The 21158-nt window shown below is 46.0% G+C and overlaps 1 protein-coding gene across 1 annotated transcript in view; it reads left to right on the top strand.

The window, feature by feature from the left end:
• Hck (HCK proto-oncogene, Src family tyrosine kinase) overlaps window positions 1–21158 on the top strand; it is a 51458-nt gene that overhangs the window by 25678 nt on the left and 4622 nt on the right. Inside the window, exons 7-11 of the mRNA XM_006985472.3 lie at window positions 2405–2554; window positions 2989–3141; window positions 4612–4791; window positions 6078–6154; window positions 13475–13628. Of these exons, the coding sequence (XP_006985534.1) occupies window positions 2405–2554; window positions 2989–3141; window positions 4612–4791; window positions 6078–6154; window positions 13475–13628 (714 nt within the window). The remainder of the gene's footprint in view (window positions 1–2404; window positions 2555–2988; window positions 3142–4611; window positions 4792–6077; window positions 6155–13474; window positions 13629–21158) is intronic.

A 21158-nucleotide genomic window follows, 5' to 3' on the forward strand; every position in this document is an offset into this window, starting at 1 on the left:
AAAGACATAGTGGGGGGAAGCTCTTGGGGGCATGCGGACAGGAAGATGTCATGGATGGGTAGATATCAGGAGTCTTGTCCTGAAATTTCTGTACTAAAAAGGTGGCATCTTTAGTGGGTGACCAGAATTTCAAGAAAAGAAAAAGAAAAAATTACCTCAAACCACAGAGAGTGGTTCCAACTAGCACCACCCAGATGAGTTCCCCAGAGCAGCACACAGGCGCTATGTGAGTTCAGACTTCACGTGTCCAGCGAGCCTTGGGCTGTCACTTGCTTTCAAAGTCACTTGAATAGGTCAGCCAGTTGTATAAGGTGTGGCCTGGTTGGGACTGTGAGGCACATAGGTTTGGAGACAGTGAAGGCATCTGTGTGTCTGGGATCAGTTCTTCCATCCACGTCTGAGGTCAGCAAGCATTTACGCTGCAGGGAGGCGCAGCTCCTTGCCTCCAGCTGTGCCAATGATAGTTTAGCGATTGGGCTGTCCAGTTCTGCAGGGAAGCAGAGAAATCAATGGCACCATGGCAGACCCGTGGATAAGGAAGGGGGCGGGAGGGGGGCTTGGCTAGCTTCCATAGCCCTCTGGGGAAGGGGGGATGCTGGAGATCAAATAGATTTACAATGAGGCCCCGAGCATTGGCAGCTTCCCAGATCCTGCATACTCTATCTAGCAACAGCTACTCCGGGCCGCCCCCTTGACTGGGACAGAGTGGCTAAGAAGGGGCCCTGGAGCCAACTGGCCAGGTTTGGAACCCAAATGTGCCACTGACCAGCTATGTGACTCCAAGTAAGTTATGTTGACACTTCAGTTTCCTCACCTATATAAAATGAGGCTGATAATAACCTCAGGAGGCTATTCACTATCATGAGTAATATAACCCATGTCATTTTAATTCATTAAAATGCATACTATTCCCATTCATTCATCGTGTAATTTTAACTTACTGAAATGTGTACTATTCCTATTCATTTGCTGTTCACTTGACCAGCATACTTAGAACAGTGCTTGGCATGTACAGTCAGCTGTCATTCAGCAATTTAAATCTCCCCTGAAGCCTATGACACTGTGCTATTAAAAAGAAAAAGAATAGCCGGGCGTTGGTGGCGCACGCCTTTAATCCCAGCACTTGGGAGGCAGAGCCAGGTGGATCTCTGTGAGTTCGAGGCCAGCCTGGGCTACCAAGTGAGCTCCAGGAAAGGCGCAAAGCTACACAGAGAAACCCTGTCTCGAAAAATCCAAAAAAAAAAAAAAAAAAAAAAAAAGAAAAAGAATGCAAGGCAGAGAGCCTGGTTAGCATAGCTCACACATGGCAAACTGTGGCCATGGACTGGAAGACTTGTGTGTCTCTGGTCCACGTGACAATCTGTGCCATAGCTTACTGCAAGCTATGATTTAGAGTAATGTATCTATTACCTCACAATTCTGGAAGGCAAGCGTCTGCACTCACTGGGCTCAAGGTGTCTGTGGGACTGGCTCCTTCCAGAAGCTTGCAGGGTGGGGGTGGGCCCCATATCACTTCTGTCCTTTGGGGCTTTGAGCGGCCACCAGCATTGTTTGGCTCATGGCTTTTCCTCTCCAGCACCTGTTTCCACCTGTGCATTCACTAACCACCTCCCTCTGATAAACACCCTTCTGGATTCACTTGGAACCCCTTGGATTCTATGTCATATAAGGTCACATATTCCCAGGTGCAAGGATTCACATATGACTATCATGGACCATGATGCAGCTGACCACAGTGCATTTTTCACATTTCATAATCAGACTAGGTTTTCTTTGTTCTTTCTTTTTATTTGTATGTTTCTGTTTCTCTCTCTCTCTCTCTCTCTCTCTCTCTCTCTCTCTCTCTCTCTCTACCAAATTAGTGTGGCATCTGGGCTTTTTCTTCATTAAATAAATGGTAGATGGATGCATAGATAGATAGATAGATAGATAGATAGATAGATAGATAGATAGGTTGATAGATAGGTTGATAGATAGCTAGAAGGTAGATGATGAGTAGATGGATAGATAGCTGATAGATCAGAAATAATGAAGTGGTACTGATGACCAGCTTTACTGACTGTCCCAAGTCATTTACAAGCATTACTTCTGTTTGTCACTGGGCAATGTGATGAGACGGACCTGTAAAACTCTTGTTTTACAGGTGAGAAAACCGAGGCATAGAAAGGCCATGCAGTCATGTGTCCAAGGGCCCATAGCTGAGAGTAGCAGAACTGGGATGGGAACCCATGCAGTCCGATGCCTCAGCCCACTCTTAGTGACATGAACATCTGCCCAGGTGTGCATGTGCTCACATGATGCCAACAGAGGCCTCACAGGGAATCATAAAGATGTCAAGGAACTAACATCAGGTGGCCAGGCCTCTGCGGTGCCATTCTGAGGGGCTTCTCTTGGACCAATGCAGGGAGCTACTCGTTGTCTGTTCGAGACTACGACCCCCAGCACGGGGACACGGTGAAGCATTATAAGATCCGGACACTGGACAGTGGAGGCTTCTACATCTCTCCGAGGAGCACCTTCAGCAGCCTACAGGAACTTGTGGTCCACTACAAGAGTGAGTCCTGCCCAAGGCCTTGCCCCCACATTTGACGGCAGAGCCTAAGCTGGTCACCACTGCACAGTGCAGCCCAGCTGGGGTGCTATCCCTAGCCACAGCCTTTATTCCTCAACACCTTGGCTGTGTTTTACAATGGTTGTCTGGTTCTGGGGAGGGAACCAGAGTCTGGCACATGATAGGCAAGTACTGGGTCACATCAGCCCCCACTAAGAAGGGCCGGTCTCTCAGAATCCCAGTCAGTCACGTGGGATTCTGAGTGACGACCTTGAGGCACCCGGAGGTCTTCCTGTCCTTGTCAGGTGAACAGTCACTCGGGGCAGTCCTGAAGGTCTGGGCGTGTTGGACATGGAAGTGGAGGCACACGGGTAGCATCTCATCATGCTCTGTTCTTTGGGGGGTGTACCACCTGCTGAATGGGCACTCTGTTTCAGAGGGCAAGGATGGGCTCTGCCAGAAGCTGTCAGTGCCATGTGTGTCTCCCAAACCCCAGAAGCCATGGGAGAAAGATGCCTGGGAGATTCCTCGAGAATCCCTCCAGATGGAGAAGAAACTTGGAGCCGGGCAGTTTGGAGAAGTGTGGATGGGTAAGGAGATGGATGGGGCCAGAGTCTCCAAGGCTGAGAGGGCCCTGCCAGTGTGGGAGAACACACATCAGAGGAGATTTAAATAATAACCCCAAAGGGCCACTCCTCAGATAACAAACCAAATTGTCTCCTGGGAAATCACTATTTTGCCTTTGCGGCCAGGCTTGAGGGTCAAAGAACTGCCCTCTAGGAGGCCGGAGTCCTGGATGGCAAAGGCCCTCTGTTGTGTGGAGTTGGCCAGCCTACCTTCTGGAGCTGGCATAACCAGCTTCTTGGGATGATGGGGGGGAGGGGTGATTAAATTGTTAAAAAGAAAGTAAGAGTAATTTAGTGATCTAGGCCTATAATCCCAGCTACATATTGAGACAGGAGGGCACAAGTTCAAGGCCAACCTGGACAACTTAGTTAAGACCCTGTTTCAAAATAGAAAGTGAAAGGGGTCTGGGGACGTAGCTCAGTAGTAGAGCACTTTACTAGTATGAGGCCCTGGCTCAGTCACTGGTTGTGAGTGTGTGTTGGGGGTGAACTTGGTGGAAGACAAGGACAGAAAAGTGGGCATGGCCAAGTCACACAGGGCCTGTGGGGCCTAGTGAATCTGGTATTTGTTTCAAGGCAGAGTTAAACACTGTGCGTGCAGGCTCCTGTCCTGTGGGAGCCCATTTTCAGGTTCCTCGTGGCTTTACCCAGCAGGTCTGCATAGAGAGGATGATTGGACCACGGGCCTGAGTGCAGGTGTCTGAGATGTCTGCACTTGACTGTGCTGGGGGGAGGGGGGTGTCTTTTGTGCCACCCCTTGGCGTTTCTATAAATACCCTAGGGCAGAGACTGTCAGGGCCCGTTGGAATAGGTTCAGGCCCTCTCGAGGCTATCCTGTATTTTCTATCTGCTTATCTCCACACTCTAAATCCTTCTAGCTAATATTTCCTGCTGCTCGCACTCAAGAAAACTCTGGGGAACTGTGGGGGTGGTGGGTAAACGCCCCACAGTGTCACAATCTAATTAGTGCTTTAAGGGTTACTACCCATTATTACCGTTATTTTACAGTGCTGGGGATCAACCCCAGGGCCTTGCACGTGGTAGGCAAGTGTTGTACCACTGAGCTCCAGTACCAGCCCTTGTTTTTTGAGACATGGGCTGGCCTGGAGCTGCCAGCTCTTCTACGTCACAGCCTTGGGAGTTCTAGGGTGACAGGTGTATGCCCCAGGCCTAGATACAAGGCTGTTTTTCACTCTTGCAAAGAGCCCTTCAGAGTGAGTGCTTATTTTCATTTCCACCTGGCAGATGAGGGAAACACAGGCTAGAGAACTGAGGTCATTTGTTCAGTCGCTCTCGGCTAGGAAGCAGGGAACTGGTCTCCAGCCCGCAGCTGGTGGTGCCCTCTCTCTGTCTTAAAGGACTAGGTGGATGGGGAGGGTTCCTCCAGGACTGCTGGATCCTAACCCCCAGCTCCTTGCTCTGTGCTTTCTCCAGCCACCTACAACAAGCACACCAAAGTGGCAGTGAAGACCATGAAGCCAGGGAGCATGTCTGTGGAGGCCTTCCTGGCAGAGGCCAACCTCATGAAGACGCTGCAGCATGATAAGCTGGTGAAGCTGCATGCTGTGGTCACTCAGGAGCCCATCTTTATTGTCACGGAGTTCATGGCCAAAGGTGCGTGGGCTAGGAAGGACTATGGTCCAAGCAGACTTCTTCTTTCAGACTCAAAGATGACCTTGACCTGGCTCTTCTGGCCCTTCCGACAAGTCCTCGAAAAGCACCGACAGTCAGTCTGGCCTGACTCTCAGAGTGAGACCATGTGAAGGGTGGTTATGGAGAGGAAGGGCAGGGGCTTCAGAGCAGGGAGCAGGCAGAGCCTCTGGGACAACAGAAGAGGTACATGGCTTCCTTGTGACTTGTACCTTGGAACCTTGGTACTGGACCGTAATGAAGCCCTGCTTGGAGTACTAAGGGACAAGAAACCACACGGAGAGAGACCATAAAGATGAGACATCATCTTGAATGTTCCACCTCTATCACCTCACTTCACAGTGTGGTCCACCAGGCCTGTTATGACCAATGCACAGCATCATGGGAAATGTTCATGTTGTCACTCCAGGCTACTAAGCTTTGGGCTACCCTACTAGTGATCATTCAGCATATCTCAGGAATGTTTGAGACAGGCTTTCACTCTGTAGCCCAGGCTGTCCTGGCACTCACTATGTAGCCCAGGCTAGCCTCAATCTCACAGCAGCTCTCTGCTTCAGCCTCTCAGGTACTGGGATTATAGCCTCACAAATGCTTGTGTCTCCACACCTGGCTTTTCCAGGTTTCTTTTTTAATTGTTATTTATTTATTTATTTATTTATTTATCTATCTATCTATCTATTTATTTATTTTAAGATAACTGTTCTATAGTCATTTTCAGCCCCTGCTCATTTTTGGATAAACATCTCACACAACATCATCCAATGTGACTTGAAATGTCAAAACCTTTTCCATTTTCCAAATCTACAATCAGCCAGTTTTCTAAAGCCAGGCCCTGGGCACCAATCTCATGAGTCTACCTCAGTTAAAGAGTCCAGCTGGCAACCAAAGAGTCCTTTCAGAGAAATCCAGGCTCTGCACTCCGACACTAGGAGCAGTAAGTAGCATTCCTAACTCCAGCACTATGGCTGGGCAAGAGGAAAGCTGGTAGTCATGGCTATTTTGCTACCTGAAGTGGAAAGATAGCTGGAGCCCAGAAATTAGAGATCAGCCGGACAGTATAGCAAGGCGCCATCTCAAAAAGAAAGTCGGCTGGAGATGTAGCTCAGTGGTAGAGCACTTGCCTCTCATGTGTGAGGTCCTGGGTCAATCCTTGCACTACAAAGAAGAAAATCCTCTAGCGCTATGAGAAAATGTTAGCTAGTTTTCACTAAGGTCTGGTAGACAACGTGCCTTCTCCATCCCCTCTGCAGGAAGCCTGCTGGAGTTTCTGAAGAGCGCAGAAGGTAGCAAGCAGCCATTGCCAAAACTCATTGACTTCTCAGCCCAGGTGAGCCTATGCCAATGATGGTCAGGAACGGTGACCTCACTTGAGCGCTCTGTGTCTATTATGTGAATACTTATCCCCTCCACATGCACATGGATTGTTCCAGGACCCCACAGATACCAAAACCTTCTGTATGCTCAAGTCCCTTATAGAAAATCGTGTATTTACAAAAAAACCTAGGCACATTCTCCTGTGTACTGCATACTGGAGGCTTATGGAATCCGACATAAATGCATGTAAATAGTTGTCACGTTGTATTGTTTAGGGGATGATGATCATTTTAAAAAGTCTGTAGAGACAATGCGGATGAAATTGTTTTTAGAATATTCTTAGTGTCCGGTGGTTGATTCTGCAGATGCAGAACCTGCAGATATGGAGTGTTCTTCATATGGACCAATTCATATAGAGCTCACATCAAAACTGTGGAATGGGTTTTTTAGAAAAGATTTATTTTATTATTTTATGTATATGGGTCTTTTGCCTGAATGTAAGTCTATGTGCCACATGTATGCCTGGTGCCCTCAGATGCCAGAGGAGGGCATCAGATCCTCTAGAACTGGAGTTACAGATGGTTATGAGCCACCCTGCAGCACTGGGACCCTATCCAGGACCTCTGGAAGAGCAGCCAGTGCTCTTATCCACTGAGCTAACTCGCCAGCTCCTGGAATAATTTTGTTGGTTCGTTGGTTTTTGGTGTGAGGCATGGAACCTAGGGCCTTGTACATACCAGAGAAGGGCTCTGCCTGTGAGTTACATTACCAGCTGTGGAAGTTGTCCATTCCTTATGTAACAGACCACCTCAAGGCTTAGTAGTCTGAAATAATAACTTTGAATATTTCCCATGATTCTCTGGACCGACTGTAGCGGGCTAGGTGGACCACTCTGTGAACTGAGGGGACGTGAGTTAGAATGTCCAAGGTGATCCTTATAGTCTCTCTCCGTGTGGCCTCTCATCACTCAGTATTTTAACACAGCTTCTTCACAGCCCAATATCAAAGCTCCAGGAGAACCCATTCAAGGAGCAACTGGGGCTTAAGCCTCTGTTTGCACTGACTTGTCAATACCCTGGTGGCCAAAACCAGTTGCAGCAGCCAGAGTCAGAGTCGGTGCAGGAGCAGAGGGATGAGTCCTGGCAGGCAAATAGAGCTTGGTCACTGGAAGGTAACTCATCCCATTTTACAGCCCTGAAATTGAGGTATAAAGACTTAAGTATGAAGGGCACGGTGATGAATGACTAATCCTAACATTCGGGAGGCAGGAGATGGGTGGTCAGGAGTTCCAGGCTAGATGATCTGAGCGGCAGACTGTCCTTAAAAAAAGTTAAACTCGCCGGGCGGTGGTGGCGCATGCCTTTAATCCCAGCACTCAGGAGGCAGAGGCAGGCGGATCTCTGTGAGTTCGAGGCCAGCCTGGGCTACCAAGTGAGTTCCAGGAAAGGCGCAAAGCTACACAGAGAAACCCTGTCTCGAAAAACCAAAAAATAAATAAATAAATAAATAAAGTTAAATTCGAATGAGGAAACTGAAGCCCAGGGCTCTGCAGCTGGCCTGGGGCTGACTGGGGGAGGGGCAGTGCAACAATGATGGAAGTGGCTGACACTGCTGGCCTCAGGCAGGTCGCTTGCAGGTGAGACCATGGGGATTAAACAGTGGGCTCTCTTGACCTACCACCCCATGGCCCTGGCTCACAGTCTGAGGAGCAAGAATCCAGCAAAGAGAAAGGGATACGTAAGCCTGAGGGACGCATCCTAAAACCCCATCCTTATTTAAAAAAATAAGCACAACAAAAATGACTCAGTGGTACAGAGCTTTGCTAGGTGCAGGGCACACTGGGTTCTATTCCCAATGCTGTACAAAAAAGAAAAAGAAACAGTCTATCTCATCTGACACACACACACACACACACACACACACAGCACAGATGTTGTTTTGCTCTCGTGCTTTCTGCTCTCTGTGAGAAAACATGGCAGACAGTGGTGCTATGGGGATGCATGGCTTGGTCCAGGAGCCGTCCGAGAAGGACCACCAGGAAGTGGTCCCTAGGAGGAACCTGGGCATTAGAAATTCTGCACATGCAGAGGAGTAGGAAGGAGGTCTAGACAAAAGAAACAGCCAGCACAAAAGCCCAAAGAGAAAATGAAGGGGCTGAGTCTGGTCAGGAGGAACACAGATGAAAGAGATATGGCGTGCAGCCTGCTGGGAGCTGAAGGAGTCTGCAGTTTAGCCTAGGGTTGAGCCTGGTGGAGAGGCCCAGGTCAGCGCTCATTTGAGTATGCAAATGCCCGGGACTCAGAACCACTAGCAAGGTCTAAGCAGAGGCTCTACCTTCAGAGCCCTGAATGTCAGAGACATATGGAAATCGAGGCCTGGCGCTTCCGTCTCAGTGGGCCCCAGTCCTCGGGAAAACAATAGTGTGGCCTGTTACTAAAGTATAACCATCAAACCAGCAGGAACCTTGCTGGACAAGGGTCAAAGGCTGCAGAAGGGGCTATTGTTGGGGCTGGGGTCATAGCGGAGTCAGTAGAATGCTTGCCTAGCATGTATCAAGTCCCAGGCTTGATCCCCAGCCCCACCAAAACCAGATGCAGTGGTGCACATCTGTAATCTGAACATTTGAGAGGTGGGAGCAGGAGGACCAGACGTTCAAAGTTATCCTCGGTTATTTAGTGAGTTCTAGGTCAACCTGGGCTACATGAGACCATCTCAGAAAATAGAGCCACACGCCCCCTGCTTTACAGCTGAGGAAATCAAACAAGGCCGGAAAGACATTCTGGTCTTGGTACACCCAAAAGCAGAGGTTGATTCTGAGCCCGGGGTGAACAGGATACTACCTGGGGACCTGGCTTTGTGACCTCGGTCCTACTCTGCTTCTCAGTCTCCCTGTCCAATGAGGAAATTGCATCACAAATGTAGTTTTCAAGTTTGATATCTGTTTTTACTCCCAACTTTATTGGTGAGATAAAATTTTATATAGTAGATTTTTTAAAATGTCTTAAGAGAGCTATTCCTGGGCTAGAGAGATGGCTCATCATTTAAGAGCACTGGCTGTTCTTCCAGAGGACCCAGGTTCAATTCCCAGCGCCCACATGGCAGCTCACAACTGTCTGTAACTCCAATTCCAGGGGATCTGGCACCCTCACACAGACATACAGGCAGGCAAAACATCAACGCACATAAAATAAGAATAAATAATTTTAAAGAGAGAGAGAGAGAGAGCACTATTCCCATTGAAGTTGGCAGAGAGCGGTCTTATTTGTGATCCTTCTTCTGTCTGACCACTCCTAGACAACCTGAGGACAAGTCCTGGCCTAGGCTGGCGATGTAGCTCTGGGGTAGAGTGCTTGCCCAGCACACGAGGTCCTGGGGTTCATTTCCAGCAGGATACACATAAACACAAAAGGGCCTTGGATTAGACTCTGCTTACCAGTTCTTCTGGGACTCCCTCATGCTCTCAGAAGCAGATCCAAAGTTCTCCTGCCTGACCTCATAGGGACCCGCCTGGTGGTTTTGAAACCTCATCCGCTCATCATCATCAAGTCTCAGGGGCACCTGGACCCAAGTCACCTATCCTTACATAGTTGACAAACATTTGAGAAGCAGCATCCCACCAGTGTGGGGTTTGAGTGACATGTAGGGTGTATGGGTTGGTCCTAGCTCTGCCGGTGAGGCTCTGAGCAAGATACTCAGCCACTCTGTTGGCATTACTAGCCACTTCTGAAGTGACTACTATATGGAAGACACTGTCCTTACCTGTGGTACAAGCTTAGAGGGTAATCTCCCTATGAATGCTGGGAGAAAGGCTTGAGGTCACAGAGCTTGGGGATCAAGATAAGCTGGACCAACTCTGGAGCCCTTTAGCCATGATGCTCCATTATCTCCCAAGTGGATTTGGTTTTCCTGCCCCCGTTGAGCTCACTTAAGAACCACGGACATAGGAGTGTCAGCCAGTGGGAAAGCACTAGACACAGAGGGTGAGCGGACTCAGCCAAGCCATAGCTCATGACCCTGGTTCTGGATCTTACGTGCTATGTAGCTATTGACTCGTTATTTACTTCTCTGGGCTTTCATTTTCCCTCCTGTGGAAAGAGATAGCAAAACTACCTCCCCAAGTCCATAGTAAACAAACAAACAAACAAACATTCTCTGTTTATCAGTTTATAGTGAATAAGCTACATTATCATCCTAATAATTTTTGCAAACTAGTCTTCTAAGGATGCCCTATAAATTTCCCATACTCTCCAGGTTAAAACCCAGCTCACTCCACTATAACCTCTATTCCAGACAAAATCACTCTTGAGATTGCAGGCTGAAAGTTGGACCTGTTTCCACTGCCTTTGATGCCCCCTGCTGTTCATTCTTTAAAAGTGCACTTCCTAGTCCCTTCAGGCTTTGATTAGACTCAGCCACCCTGGGTTCCCCAGATAGTCTCGTCTGAAAATTCAGTTCTGGGCTACCTAGAGTCAGCCTGGTTTGATGCTGATATTTGGGGCCAGTATCTCTGTGAAATGGATATGATGGTCTACCTTCACAAAGCTCTAAGGTAGTTTTATAAATTGTACATGCTGCTTTCTGGACAACCAAGATTCATCTTCTGCCTCTTCTGGCCTAACCTTTGTAAGTAAGAAAATCTCTAAGTCATAGCCATGAATCTTTCTACCAGAAGCTTCCAGAATAAGAATTCTCCACACTGGCCAAATGCCATGGCTGGCCAACTCGGCTGCCGTCTCGGCTGAGATCTAGCGCTTTGAGTTGGTCTATCCCAACATCTACTCCATCTATGAGCTGCTGGAGCATGTGGCGGAGTTGGTGCTGCAGAACCAGATCCAGGAGCACGTCATAGCTATAGAAGATGAAAACCGGAAGCATAGCTCGGATGGAAGATGGCTGTGGCCTCCAGCACCCGCTGCAGGACCATGGAGTAGCTCTGAGGAGCCTGAGAAACCCATGGAGGCTCACAGGGGAGACACATCAGTGCAGGAGGAGTCTGCAGAGTCCACGGTATCTGTGGAACAACTTAAAAAAGGCAGGTCCTATGGGAAAATGCTTTTAAAGAGTGGACTCAGGAAACTGGAAGATGGCAGAGCAGAGCCACACATGGAGAATGACGAAACTGAGACACAGAGATGAAAGGTACGGGAGCAATGTGGGAGAGTACCACTGCTGCTTACCCTGCTGGGGAAAGTGTGTCGGCCGGGTGAGCCTCTGGCCTGCCAGCATTGAGAGCAGGGAGGTGTGCAGTGGACTGGAGTTCTCTTGGATCCTGCCCCTGGATGCTCTGCCTAGCCACAAGATCTTCCTGACTCTGAGCAACAGCCGGATATTGATCAAAACAAGTCTCAGTGATGGTCCAGTATTTATGGTGCTTCAGAAACCAGATACCTTGAATCAGATCAATGACTCATTGCAATGAATATTTGCATGTAAAGTTGTTTGAAATATATATATATATATATATATATATATATATATATATATATATATATATATATATATATATAGTGTGTGTGTGTGTGTGCTGTGTGACACACTGCAGTTTTCAATGCCACTTCGACAAACAAATATGTGATGGATAGGTGCGGAAGAGGGAGAAATGGAGCAGCACATGCGTGATGGAGAGAGGCAGAAATAGAGATGTGACATTGGTGACAGACGTGGGAGAAGGCTGTGGTGGACAGGGCACAGGGGAGCATGTCGTTGCTGAGTAGGGCTGACAGGGTGGTGTGCGGCAGCCAGGAGTTTGTGCAGGCTCTTTTCCGAACACATTGCCCAGTGGCACAATCGTCCTGGCTCCGAACAGCAGCAAGATGTCCAAGATGAAGAACAACTCATTCTCTGGATTGGACCTCCTGGAAAGACCCCCATCATCCATGCTGCCCCAAGAGGCCTTGTCAGTATCCATGGTCCATGCTACAGTGGAGGACATGCTGGTATCCGTGGTCCATGCTGCCACTCCATCCATGTTGATGCCCGAGGTCCTTGTGAACGTCTGTGGTCTGTGCTACCACTGGAGGCCATGTTGATGTCTGTGGTCCATGCTACTGCTAAGGGCCATGTTGATGTCCATGGTCCACCTGCATCTGGGGGTTGTGTTGATGTCTGGCCCATGTTACCTCTGATGGCCATGTGAGTGGTCTATGTTGCCACTGAGGGCCATGAGGGTATCCATGGTCCATGTTACGGCTAAGGGCTGTGTTGATGTCTGTGGTCTGTGTTACCACGGGAGGACATATGGATACCCTTGGTCTTGGCTGCCACCCAAAGCCATGTTGATATCTGTGGGCTGTGCTGCCACTGGAGATAAGTTGAGGTCTGTGGTCCTTGTTACCACCAAAGGCCATGTAGATGGCTGTGGTCTATGCTGACACCTGAAGTCATGTCCATGTCTATGGCCTGTGCTGCCACCGAGGGTCATGATGGTGTCTGTGGTCTGTGCTGCAGCTGAAGGCCATGTTGATGTCCATGGTCTGTACTGCCACTGGAGACCATGCTGAGGTCCATGGTCTGGGCTGACAACAGAGGCCAAGTGGATATCTGTGGTCCATGCTACCGCCAGAAACCATGTGGAAGTCCATGGCCCATGTTGCCACTGACTGTAAAGAAAGGAAGGTACTTTTGCAGTGGCATTGATGACGGCAGACTCACAGTTGAGAAAGAGGGACACTGAAGGCTTCTGGGACAACCTCCCCCCAACAACACCCTCCCTCACCCCCACAAAGAAACAGTCCAGATAGGAAGCCATTGAAGAGAACTCTTAAAAATTGTGACAGGGGGGCTGGGGAGATGGCTCAGAGGTTAAGAGCATTGACTGCTCTTCCAGAGGTCCTGAGTTCAATTCCCAGCACCCACATGGTGGCTCACAACCATCTGTAATGAGATCTGGTGCCCTCTTCTGGAAGGCAGGGATATATGCCAGCAGAATACTATATATAATAATAAATAAATCTTAAAAAAATAAAAATAAAAATAAAAAAAATTGTGACAGGGATGCTAAAGTGTAGCTCTTCATAGTTGATGCCTTCTGGCAGGGGTTGGGGTGGGGAAGGACTCAGTTTTTTTTAAGGGGCTGGCTGCTGGCGTTTGACCATGCTACAGTGAGTATATGGAAAGCACAAATGGACTTGGGTTTTCTTTTTCCTTTTTTTTTTTTTTTCTGGGAGGTCACAAGGTGGGGGCGGACCTGAAAGGACTGGGAAGTGAGTGATCAGGATGCATTATGTGAAATCCCAAAATAATCGATAAAAATATTATGCTGGAAGAAAGAATTCTTTTGAATTCTTTACTAGAATTTAGTATGTGAGGGTGACCCTGTCTCTTCCGGGCGCAGATTTCAGAGGGCATGGCCTTCATTGAGCAGAGGAACTACATCCACCGAGACCTCCGGGCTGCCAACATCTTGGTCTCTGCATCACTGGTGTGTAAGATTGCTGACTTCGGCCTGGCACGGGTCATCGAAGACAATGAGTACACAGCTCGGGAAGGTAGGCAACGCAGCCCTCCCGGAAGGGCTGTGAGAGCTGAGGGTGCACACCTGCGAGAGACTGGAAAGGGCCAAGATCTGTCCTCGACTAACTCCTGCAGCAACTTTGGCTGGTCCTTCTGCACAGTGCATTAGTGGGCAAAATACTCAACAAAGGCTACATAAGGAAGGCTTTAATTTGGCTTCTAGTTAGAGAGGACAGTCCATCCTAGTGGGTCAGTAAGAGTATACAACTGGTCACATCGTATCCACAGTCAGGAGGCAGACAGACAAATGCTGGTATTCAGCTCGCTTTTTTCCTTTTCTTTTTCTTTTTTTTTTCTTTTTCTTTTGTTTTTGTTTTTTGTTTTTTGTTTTTTCAAGACAGGGCTTCTCTGTGTAGCTTAGGAGCCTATCCTGGAACTTGCTCTGTAGACCAGGCTGGCCTCAAACTCAGAGATCCACCTGCCTCTGCCTCCTGAATGCTGGGATAAAGGCGTGCGCCGCCGCCGCCGCCGCCGCCACCACCACCACCGCCCTGTGCTTTTTTCTTTTTTGTGTGGTCCACAGCCCGTGGGATGGTGCTGCCCACATTCAGGATGGGTCTTGCCACCTCAATTAACCCTATTAGGAAGTCCTTCACAGACACAACCAGGGGCTCTTCTAGGTGATTCTAGATCCTGTCAGGATGATAATGTTAATGTCACACACGACTTGAAGAGGAACATTTCAGATCAGACTGAAGTGACAACTTCAGAAAATACAGGTAGTAGTGAGAGGTGAGAGTAACTTTATTCACAGGAGACAAAATCAGAGTGACCTAAATGTCCACAGACAGGGTGTGCATACCAACTGTACACTCACAGAGTGTGGCATCATACAGCAGTGGAAAAACCCACACCGGGGGCTGGAGATGACCCAGTGGTGGAGGCTTGACTGACACAGAAGGCCACAGGTTCCATCCCCATCACACCACACACCAGTGCCACCTGCAGCTAAAGGGGAGGCGTGACATCCAAATGAAAGAAGTGAGCCTAAACAGAGCAGATGCCAGGAGGTTCCACAGACAGGGAATCCAAAAACAGGCAAAAGTCATTTGTGAAGCTCATGGTGTTCTTCCTAATAGCCCCAGACTGAAACACCCTAACTATGCCCATCAGCTGATGAACAGATGAAGAAAAAGTCGAGTATCCATACCACAGAATAGTGTTTGTGATAAAATGGAATGAAGTGTTGAAAGGCGCTGCAACATGTACAAGCCTTGGGAGCATGCTCAGTGGAAGCCAGGCACAAATGCAGATATCTGTTACCCTTGGTATGAAACTCCCAAGTGAGACCAAGACGGCTGTGGAGGCTGAGTGTGGAGCAGTGGTTGCCTAGGGCTGGGTCGGGGCCTCGGGAGGAAGGGGTTCTGAGTGCTCGGGATGGGACTGGATGACACGTGATGAAACGGCCTAAAATTCACAACTCTTCCACTATTATGAAAGCCACTGGAGTACACACTTTAAATGTGTGGATTTTATGGCCTGTGAATGATATCTCATTAAAGCTGTAAAATTCACTTATACCGACAAAGCTGTGAATAGGGGCTAGCTGGAGCAGAGAGGTACTGCCTGGGAGGAGCTGGAAGGAGTCTTCTGAAAGGCTGCAAATGTTCTCTGCCTTAATCTGATGATGATCATGGGGCTACTCAGCTATCAACTACCAAGTTAGAACTTAAGTATCTGTAGACTTTAGTCAAGTCTAGAGGTGCAGGCTTGTAACCTCAGCTACTCTGGAGACTGAGATAACAAGTTCAAGGCCTGCTAAAGCAAGTTAATGACCCTGTCTCAAAATAAAAAGTAAAGGGGAAGTAGTTCTGTGGCAAGAGCACATGCGTAGCATATGCATTGTGCTAGACTCAATCCCTAGTAACACACACACACACACACACACACACACACACACACACACACACCATTCGATTTCTGTTATGATTGGATAAAGTTTAAACTAACTACAAAAATATAAAATGAAAAGTTGGATATATGATCTAAGTCTGTAGGGAATAAGTGAGATATGAAGAAAACTGTCTGGATATAAAAGATGGCAGCTGAGGATGTGGCTTGGTAATAGAGTAATGCCTACCAAGCATGTTCAAGGCTCTGGGTTCAAGCTTTAGTACCACACAAAGCAAAAGTATGAAATAAAGAAAATCACTAACTTAGAGTTAGAGCTGTAAATCCCAGCCCTCAGGAAGCTGAGGGTTATCATAAGTTGGAGCCAACCTAGAATATGTGGACCCTGCTTCTTGAAAAAAAAGGAGGGTTGGAGAGACAGCTCAGGGGTTAAGAGCACTGACTGCTTTTGTAGAGGACCTGTGTTCAGTTCCCAGCACCCACATGGTTGCTCACAACCATCTATAACCCTATTTCCATGAAATGGAATTTGTCGTTTGCCTAAATTGTTCTATTATTAATAACTCGGGAGTCAGATGTTGGGGTAAAAACCTGATAGAACAAGAAAGCAGCAGAAGAATGACCAGCTGACCCTGTGTCCACACTTCCCAGGTCAAAAGGGCCTGCGAATCTTTCTAAGCCCCTCCCTATTTCTTCCTGTGTCTCTCTATTATATCCTGTGTCCTCCAAAATCTCTATGGGTAATTCTGATCAGCTAGTCATTGACTCTGCCCCCTAATTCAAGGTTAACTTTATTAACAGTCTCAGAGTATCATAGTGTGGTCAAATATCCTGAAACATCTCCCTCTTTTTGTCTAAATAAAAAGGAAAGGTTTCAACTCTAACACAGTAAAACTATATACAATAAGAAAAATTATCAGGTACTGTCTAAATAAAGAAGAAAGGTTTTAACTCTAACATAGCAAAACTATATACAATACAAACAATTATCAGGTAAGAATTACATTGACAATATCCAGTCCATTTGTATTTAGTAAATTCAGAGAAATTGCTCTATTATCTATCCTATTTTGCTGAGTCCTAGACCACTTTCTATCATAACTTCTATTACCATCCTAAAAATATCCTTTTAGACCTTAAAACATTTTCTTAGATAAACAACTTCAGCTTTTATGTCTCTCAACCTTATAAACTTTACATCACTTTGTTTCTTTTCTGAATTTGATAACAAAGAAAATGGTGTAACTATCTATCTTCAACCCCTCAGAGACCCAAGAAGGATATACTATTACCCAAATAAACAGGAAGTACAAAGCAAACAACTTCCAAAACTATAGAAATGACAGGGCTGCCTGGCTGCCTGGACAGTTACCCAGGGTTCCTCTGTAACATTAGGGCATCTGTCTTTGACTTACAGGCCTAGGATATCTGATATACTTTCCTGGGAAGCAGGAATTTTGAAGGACTGTCCTACCTTGTCTTGGCAAAGTTTGGCAGTTATCTTCCTTTGTGTCCTGCTTGTCCAATTTGGACAGCATACTGTCAGCAAAAGCTGCCCAAATGGCTAGCTTTTGCCACAAAGAAAGCAAACTCCATATGGATGTTCTTCAATGCCCATCATCTTCTCTGAAGTAGATTGGTGCTGCCAGGAGTAGACATGTCTCACTGTCATGAAAAGTGTTATGGTATTAAAACATCTTAAATGCCATTTTTTGTAGGTCTCTGAATTGTTTGAAAACTATTTATCTATTTAAAATATATCTCTGACCTTGAAAACATACCTAACATGACTACAAGTTTGATCGTTATAGATGACTAACTACTAACCTGCATTTCTTAATTATTCTGAATAGTTTATAATAGCAGCTTTCAAGGACTATAGTTTCTTTTTAGTTTAAAAGTAAATTCAACAATCTAGACTTTTTTCCCATCATTCTTATATCCTCCCTTTTTTAATCTTTTCAAAAAGAGATCCCTGAATCTAACCTCCTTTGCTTAGTTTCCCCCCTGATTATGACCAATAACAACTTGAAACTAACCCCCCTAACTGATGATAAACATCCATAACCCACCAAACAACCCCCCCACCTCTTGGGAATGTGGGTGTCATGTTCTTAAAATTCCTTCCTGTCTGTCTGGGGGTGATGGTATCTTTAGGGGACCCTGAAAATTTGAGATAAAGGTCAAGTCCTGTTGTCTGGTCTTGGTGTGATGAGAACGTACAGGGTTTATCTCAAGTTCTGGCTGGAGTAGTCTCTGAGGCTGAACCATCTTAACTGCTTTGGATTGTCCTGAGAAGTTTGTAGTCCAAAGCTGATCTTTGGGTTGTATTTGTCAGTTTAGTGGCATTATCACAATCTAGGTGGATCTGTCATTGCAAGGCCCCATCATCTCCTTGGAGACCTCAAAGGTCACTGCCAGGGATGGTCATGGTTCACTGTAGAAAACTTAAACATTTTAAATGTCATATGCAGCAGATCTCCAAGAGGTTAAAGAACTACAATCTGTTAAATATATATGGGGTACACAAACTTAGTTCCTAGTTACTTGCTTCAGACTCAAGCCCAAAATGATGTAAGCTAGAAAAAGCTTATTTCTAGAATTAGTTAATATTCTATATGACCATTAATATCATGAAAGAAAGTTTAAATATATATATATATATACATATATATATATCTTATAAATTTTGAGATATTTATACCTTAAGAAAAGTATTAAATAGAAACCAAAGGATGATATTAATGGCAATAGAATAGTCCCATAAATTTTGTTTTCCTCTGTCCCATACCAGGTGGCTCTTGTGACATGAGACAGAGATTTTGGATTTTCCTTTAACCAGTGTGTGTGGGTTTAGAGAGGAAGAGAGCCATGCTCCAATTCCAAGGCCAGCTTTAATTTTTAATTGAATTGGGACCACAAAAGGACCTCTTGCATTATATGTCTGTGGAGAAGTTGCAATGTTAGGGAGCACTAATTCAAATTAGCATCGTGTGACAGAGTCCTGAGTGGCACAGGGGGAAGAAGGCCTCAGTAACTGGTGTTGGCAGTGACTCTGGCTCTTTCCACAGGCAGGATCCAACCCTAAGAGGAAGCATTAGAGTCAACATGGCAGTTTGGACTGCAGCAAGAGTCTGGGGCTACGTGTCCTCAGTTCCCTCCCTGGGTCCTGGTTAAATTGCTTTCTTCCCCTGATGTGGCTACTTCCATGATGAAGCCAGTTAGGTTTATTTGCACCCAGCTCTGAAAGGCTCCCATGCTCATGGGTGCTTAGGGTGATGTGTGCCTTGTGGACATTAAACCTTTAGAGATGGTGGCCTAGCTTCTCAGCCCACAGGGCCACTCTGGCCATGAAGCCAAATGCCCTGCTGAAGTCTTTGAAACTGAACTGCTTGAAGCTTTCTAGCTCTTTCTACCCCTCAGCCTGCTGTTTGGCAGCTTCTGGTCCTGCTCCTCAGCTTTCAGCCTATATGCTCTGCCAGCCATGATGAAGCATGGACAACAGGTGGCAGCAGAGAGTGATTGAGAGCTGGGCTATGATCTCCAAGATTGTGATTTTCAACATTGTGATGGTGCAGAAATAGTTGCATTCAGAAGAAATGATGCAAAGGTGGGCGTGGTAGCACATGCCTCCAATCTGGGCAATAGAAAGGTGGAGGCAGAAGGATCAGGAGTTCAAGGCCATCCTCTCTATGTAGTGAATTGAGGCCAGCCTAGGCTATGTGAGAGCCTGTCTCATAAAAATGAATGAATCAATGAATCAATCAGTCAGTCAATCAATCAATCAATATGCTCCCCCTTTGGATATTGATCTCTTTTCCAGTCTGGTGATAGGCTGTCCCCCACCCCACCCCAACACCCCCCACCCCCGATGATGCTAAGCCAGAGCAGTGAGCTACAGCTCTGATTTAGTCACCAGAGGAAACAACAAAGAAGCCATGATGTGAAGTTCCTGAACTAAGTGTTAAGTAAGCCAAGTGGTCAAGGTGTTTCTGACTTCTGGTTTTTGCCTTACAGTGGGTTTATCAGAGAATAATCCTAAATCAAGGAGCAGCTGCAGACCATGTTCACCAATGAGACTGTAATTAAGACAATACCCACAAACAGCTCACCAAATCCATCCTAGAAGGAAAGGAGGAGGAGTAGACAAGGAACATCCAGTGACTAGGTCCAACCTCGGGCAGCAACTGAAGTCCCCTCCTGTAGCCAGAAGTTTTCCTGTGTCCTGCAGCCACTCGGTCCCAAATAGAGGCTTATTATTAATTATAAACTGTTTGATCTATGGCTCAAGCTTATTACTAGCTCTCTGACATCTTAAATTAACACAACTCTTTTAATCTATATTTTGCCACATGGCCGTGACATTACCAGTCTGCTGGCATCTTGTTCCTTGGGCAGTTGGATGGTGTCTGCCCTGACTCTGAGCTTCTTCTCCCTGTCTCTCCACTTGGATTTCCCACCTGGCTTTTTTTTTTTTACAATACCATTCAGTTCTACATAACAGCCACAGATTCCCACCTGGCTTTTATCCTGTCTTACCATAGGCCAAAGCAGCTTTATTTATTAACCAGTGGGAGCAATATATATTCATAGCATACAGAAAGACTGTCCCACAGCATTTCCCCTTTTCTGTCTAATCAAAAAGGAAGGTTTTCATTTGAACATAGTAAAATTATATATAACAATACAGTTATCAGGTAAGAATTACAGTTAAAATATCTAGTCCATTTGTATTCGGCAAAATTAAAGAAAATATTCTATCATCTATCTTTGTGAGTCTGAAGTTTTATATCTAATTTACCTTTTATCGTAACTAGGGAAAATTATAATTATAATTATCTAATCTTCAACTCCATCAAAGACCCCAGAAGGCTATAATATTACCTAAGTAAACAGGAAGTGTATTGTAAACAACTTCTAAAATTGTGGAAATGACAGAGACATCTGGCTACCTGGAGAGTCATCCAAAGTTTCTCTGTAACATTGGGGCATCTATCTTCAGCCTACAGGCCTAGAGTCTCTGGCATATTTTTCAGGAAGTGGGAAATTTGAAGGCCTATTCTGTATAATGGCAAAGCTCATCAGTCACTTTCCTCTGTGTCCTGCAGAATGTCTGGCAGTTTCTTCTGCAAAGCAGGAACATGAAGGACCATTCCACCTTGTTTGGCAAAGTTCAGTGGTCATTTTCCTATGGGTCCTGCATGTCCAGTTTATACAACATACTGTCAAGCAGTCCAGGCAAGAGCAGTTTCTTGCCCAAATGGCTAGCCTTTTCTATATTGTAAGCAAACTCCATAACAAGTTTCTTTGATGCCCATCATTCTCTTTGAAGTAATTGGTGCTGCAAGGAGCAGACATATCTCACTGTCCAGAAAAGGATAAGTTCTTAAAATATTTTAAATTCCATATTCTGTAGACCTTTGAAGTATTTGAAGATAATCTATATAATTAAAATATATCTTTATATACCTAAAAACTTAACATGACTATAAGTTTGATTATCATAGATGACCATTAATTTGTGTTTAATATTACAATTTTAATGAGTTGCATAAACATAATACCTTAAACAAGAGCAGAAATATACATACAGTATAACAAAATAAACCTTAAATTTATTTTAATAAATGTAATTTATTAATGTAAAGTATTTT

The sequence above is a fragment of the Peromyscus maniculatus genome, chromosome 4 (assembly GCF_049852395.1).
Source record: "Peromyscus maniculatus bairdii isolate BWxNUB_F1_BW_parent chromosome 4, HU_Pman_BW_mat_3.1, whole genome shotgun sequence".
Taxonomy (NCBI): Eukaryota; Metazoa; Chordata; class Mammalia; order Rodentia; family Cricetidae; genus Peromyscus; species Peromyscus maniculatus.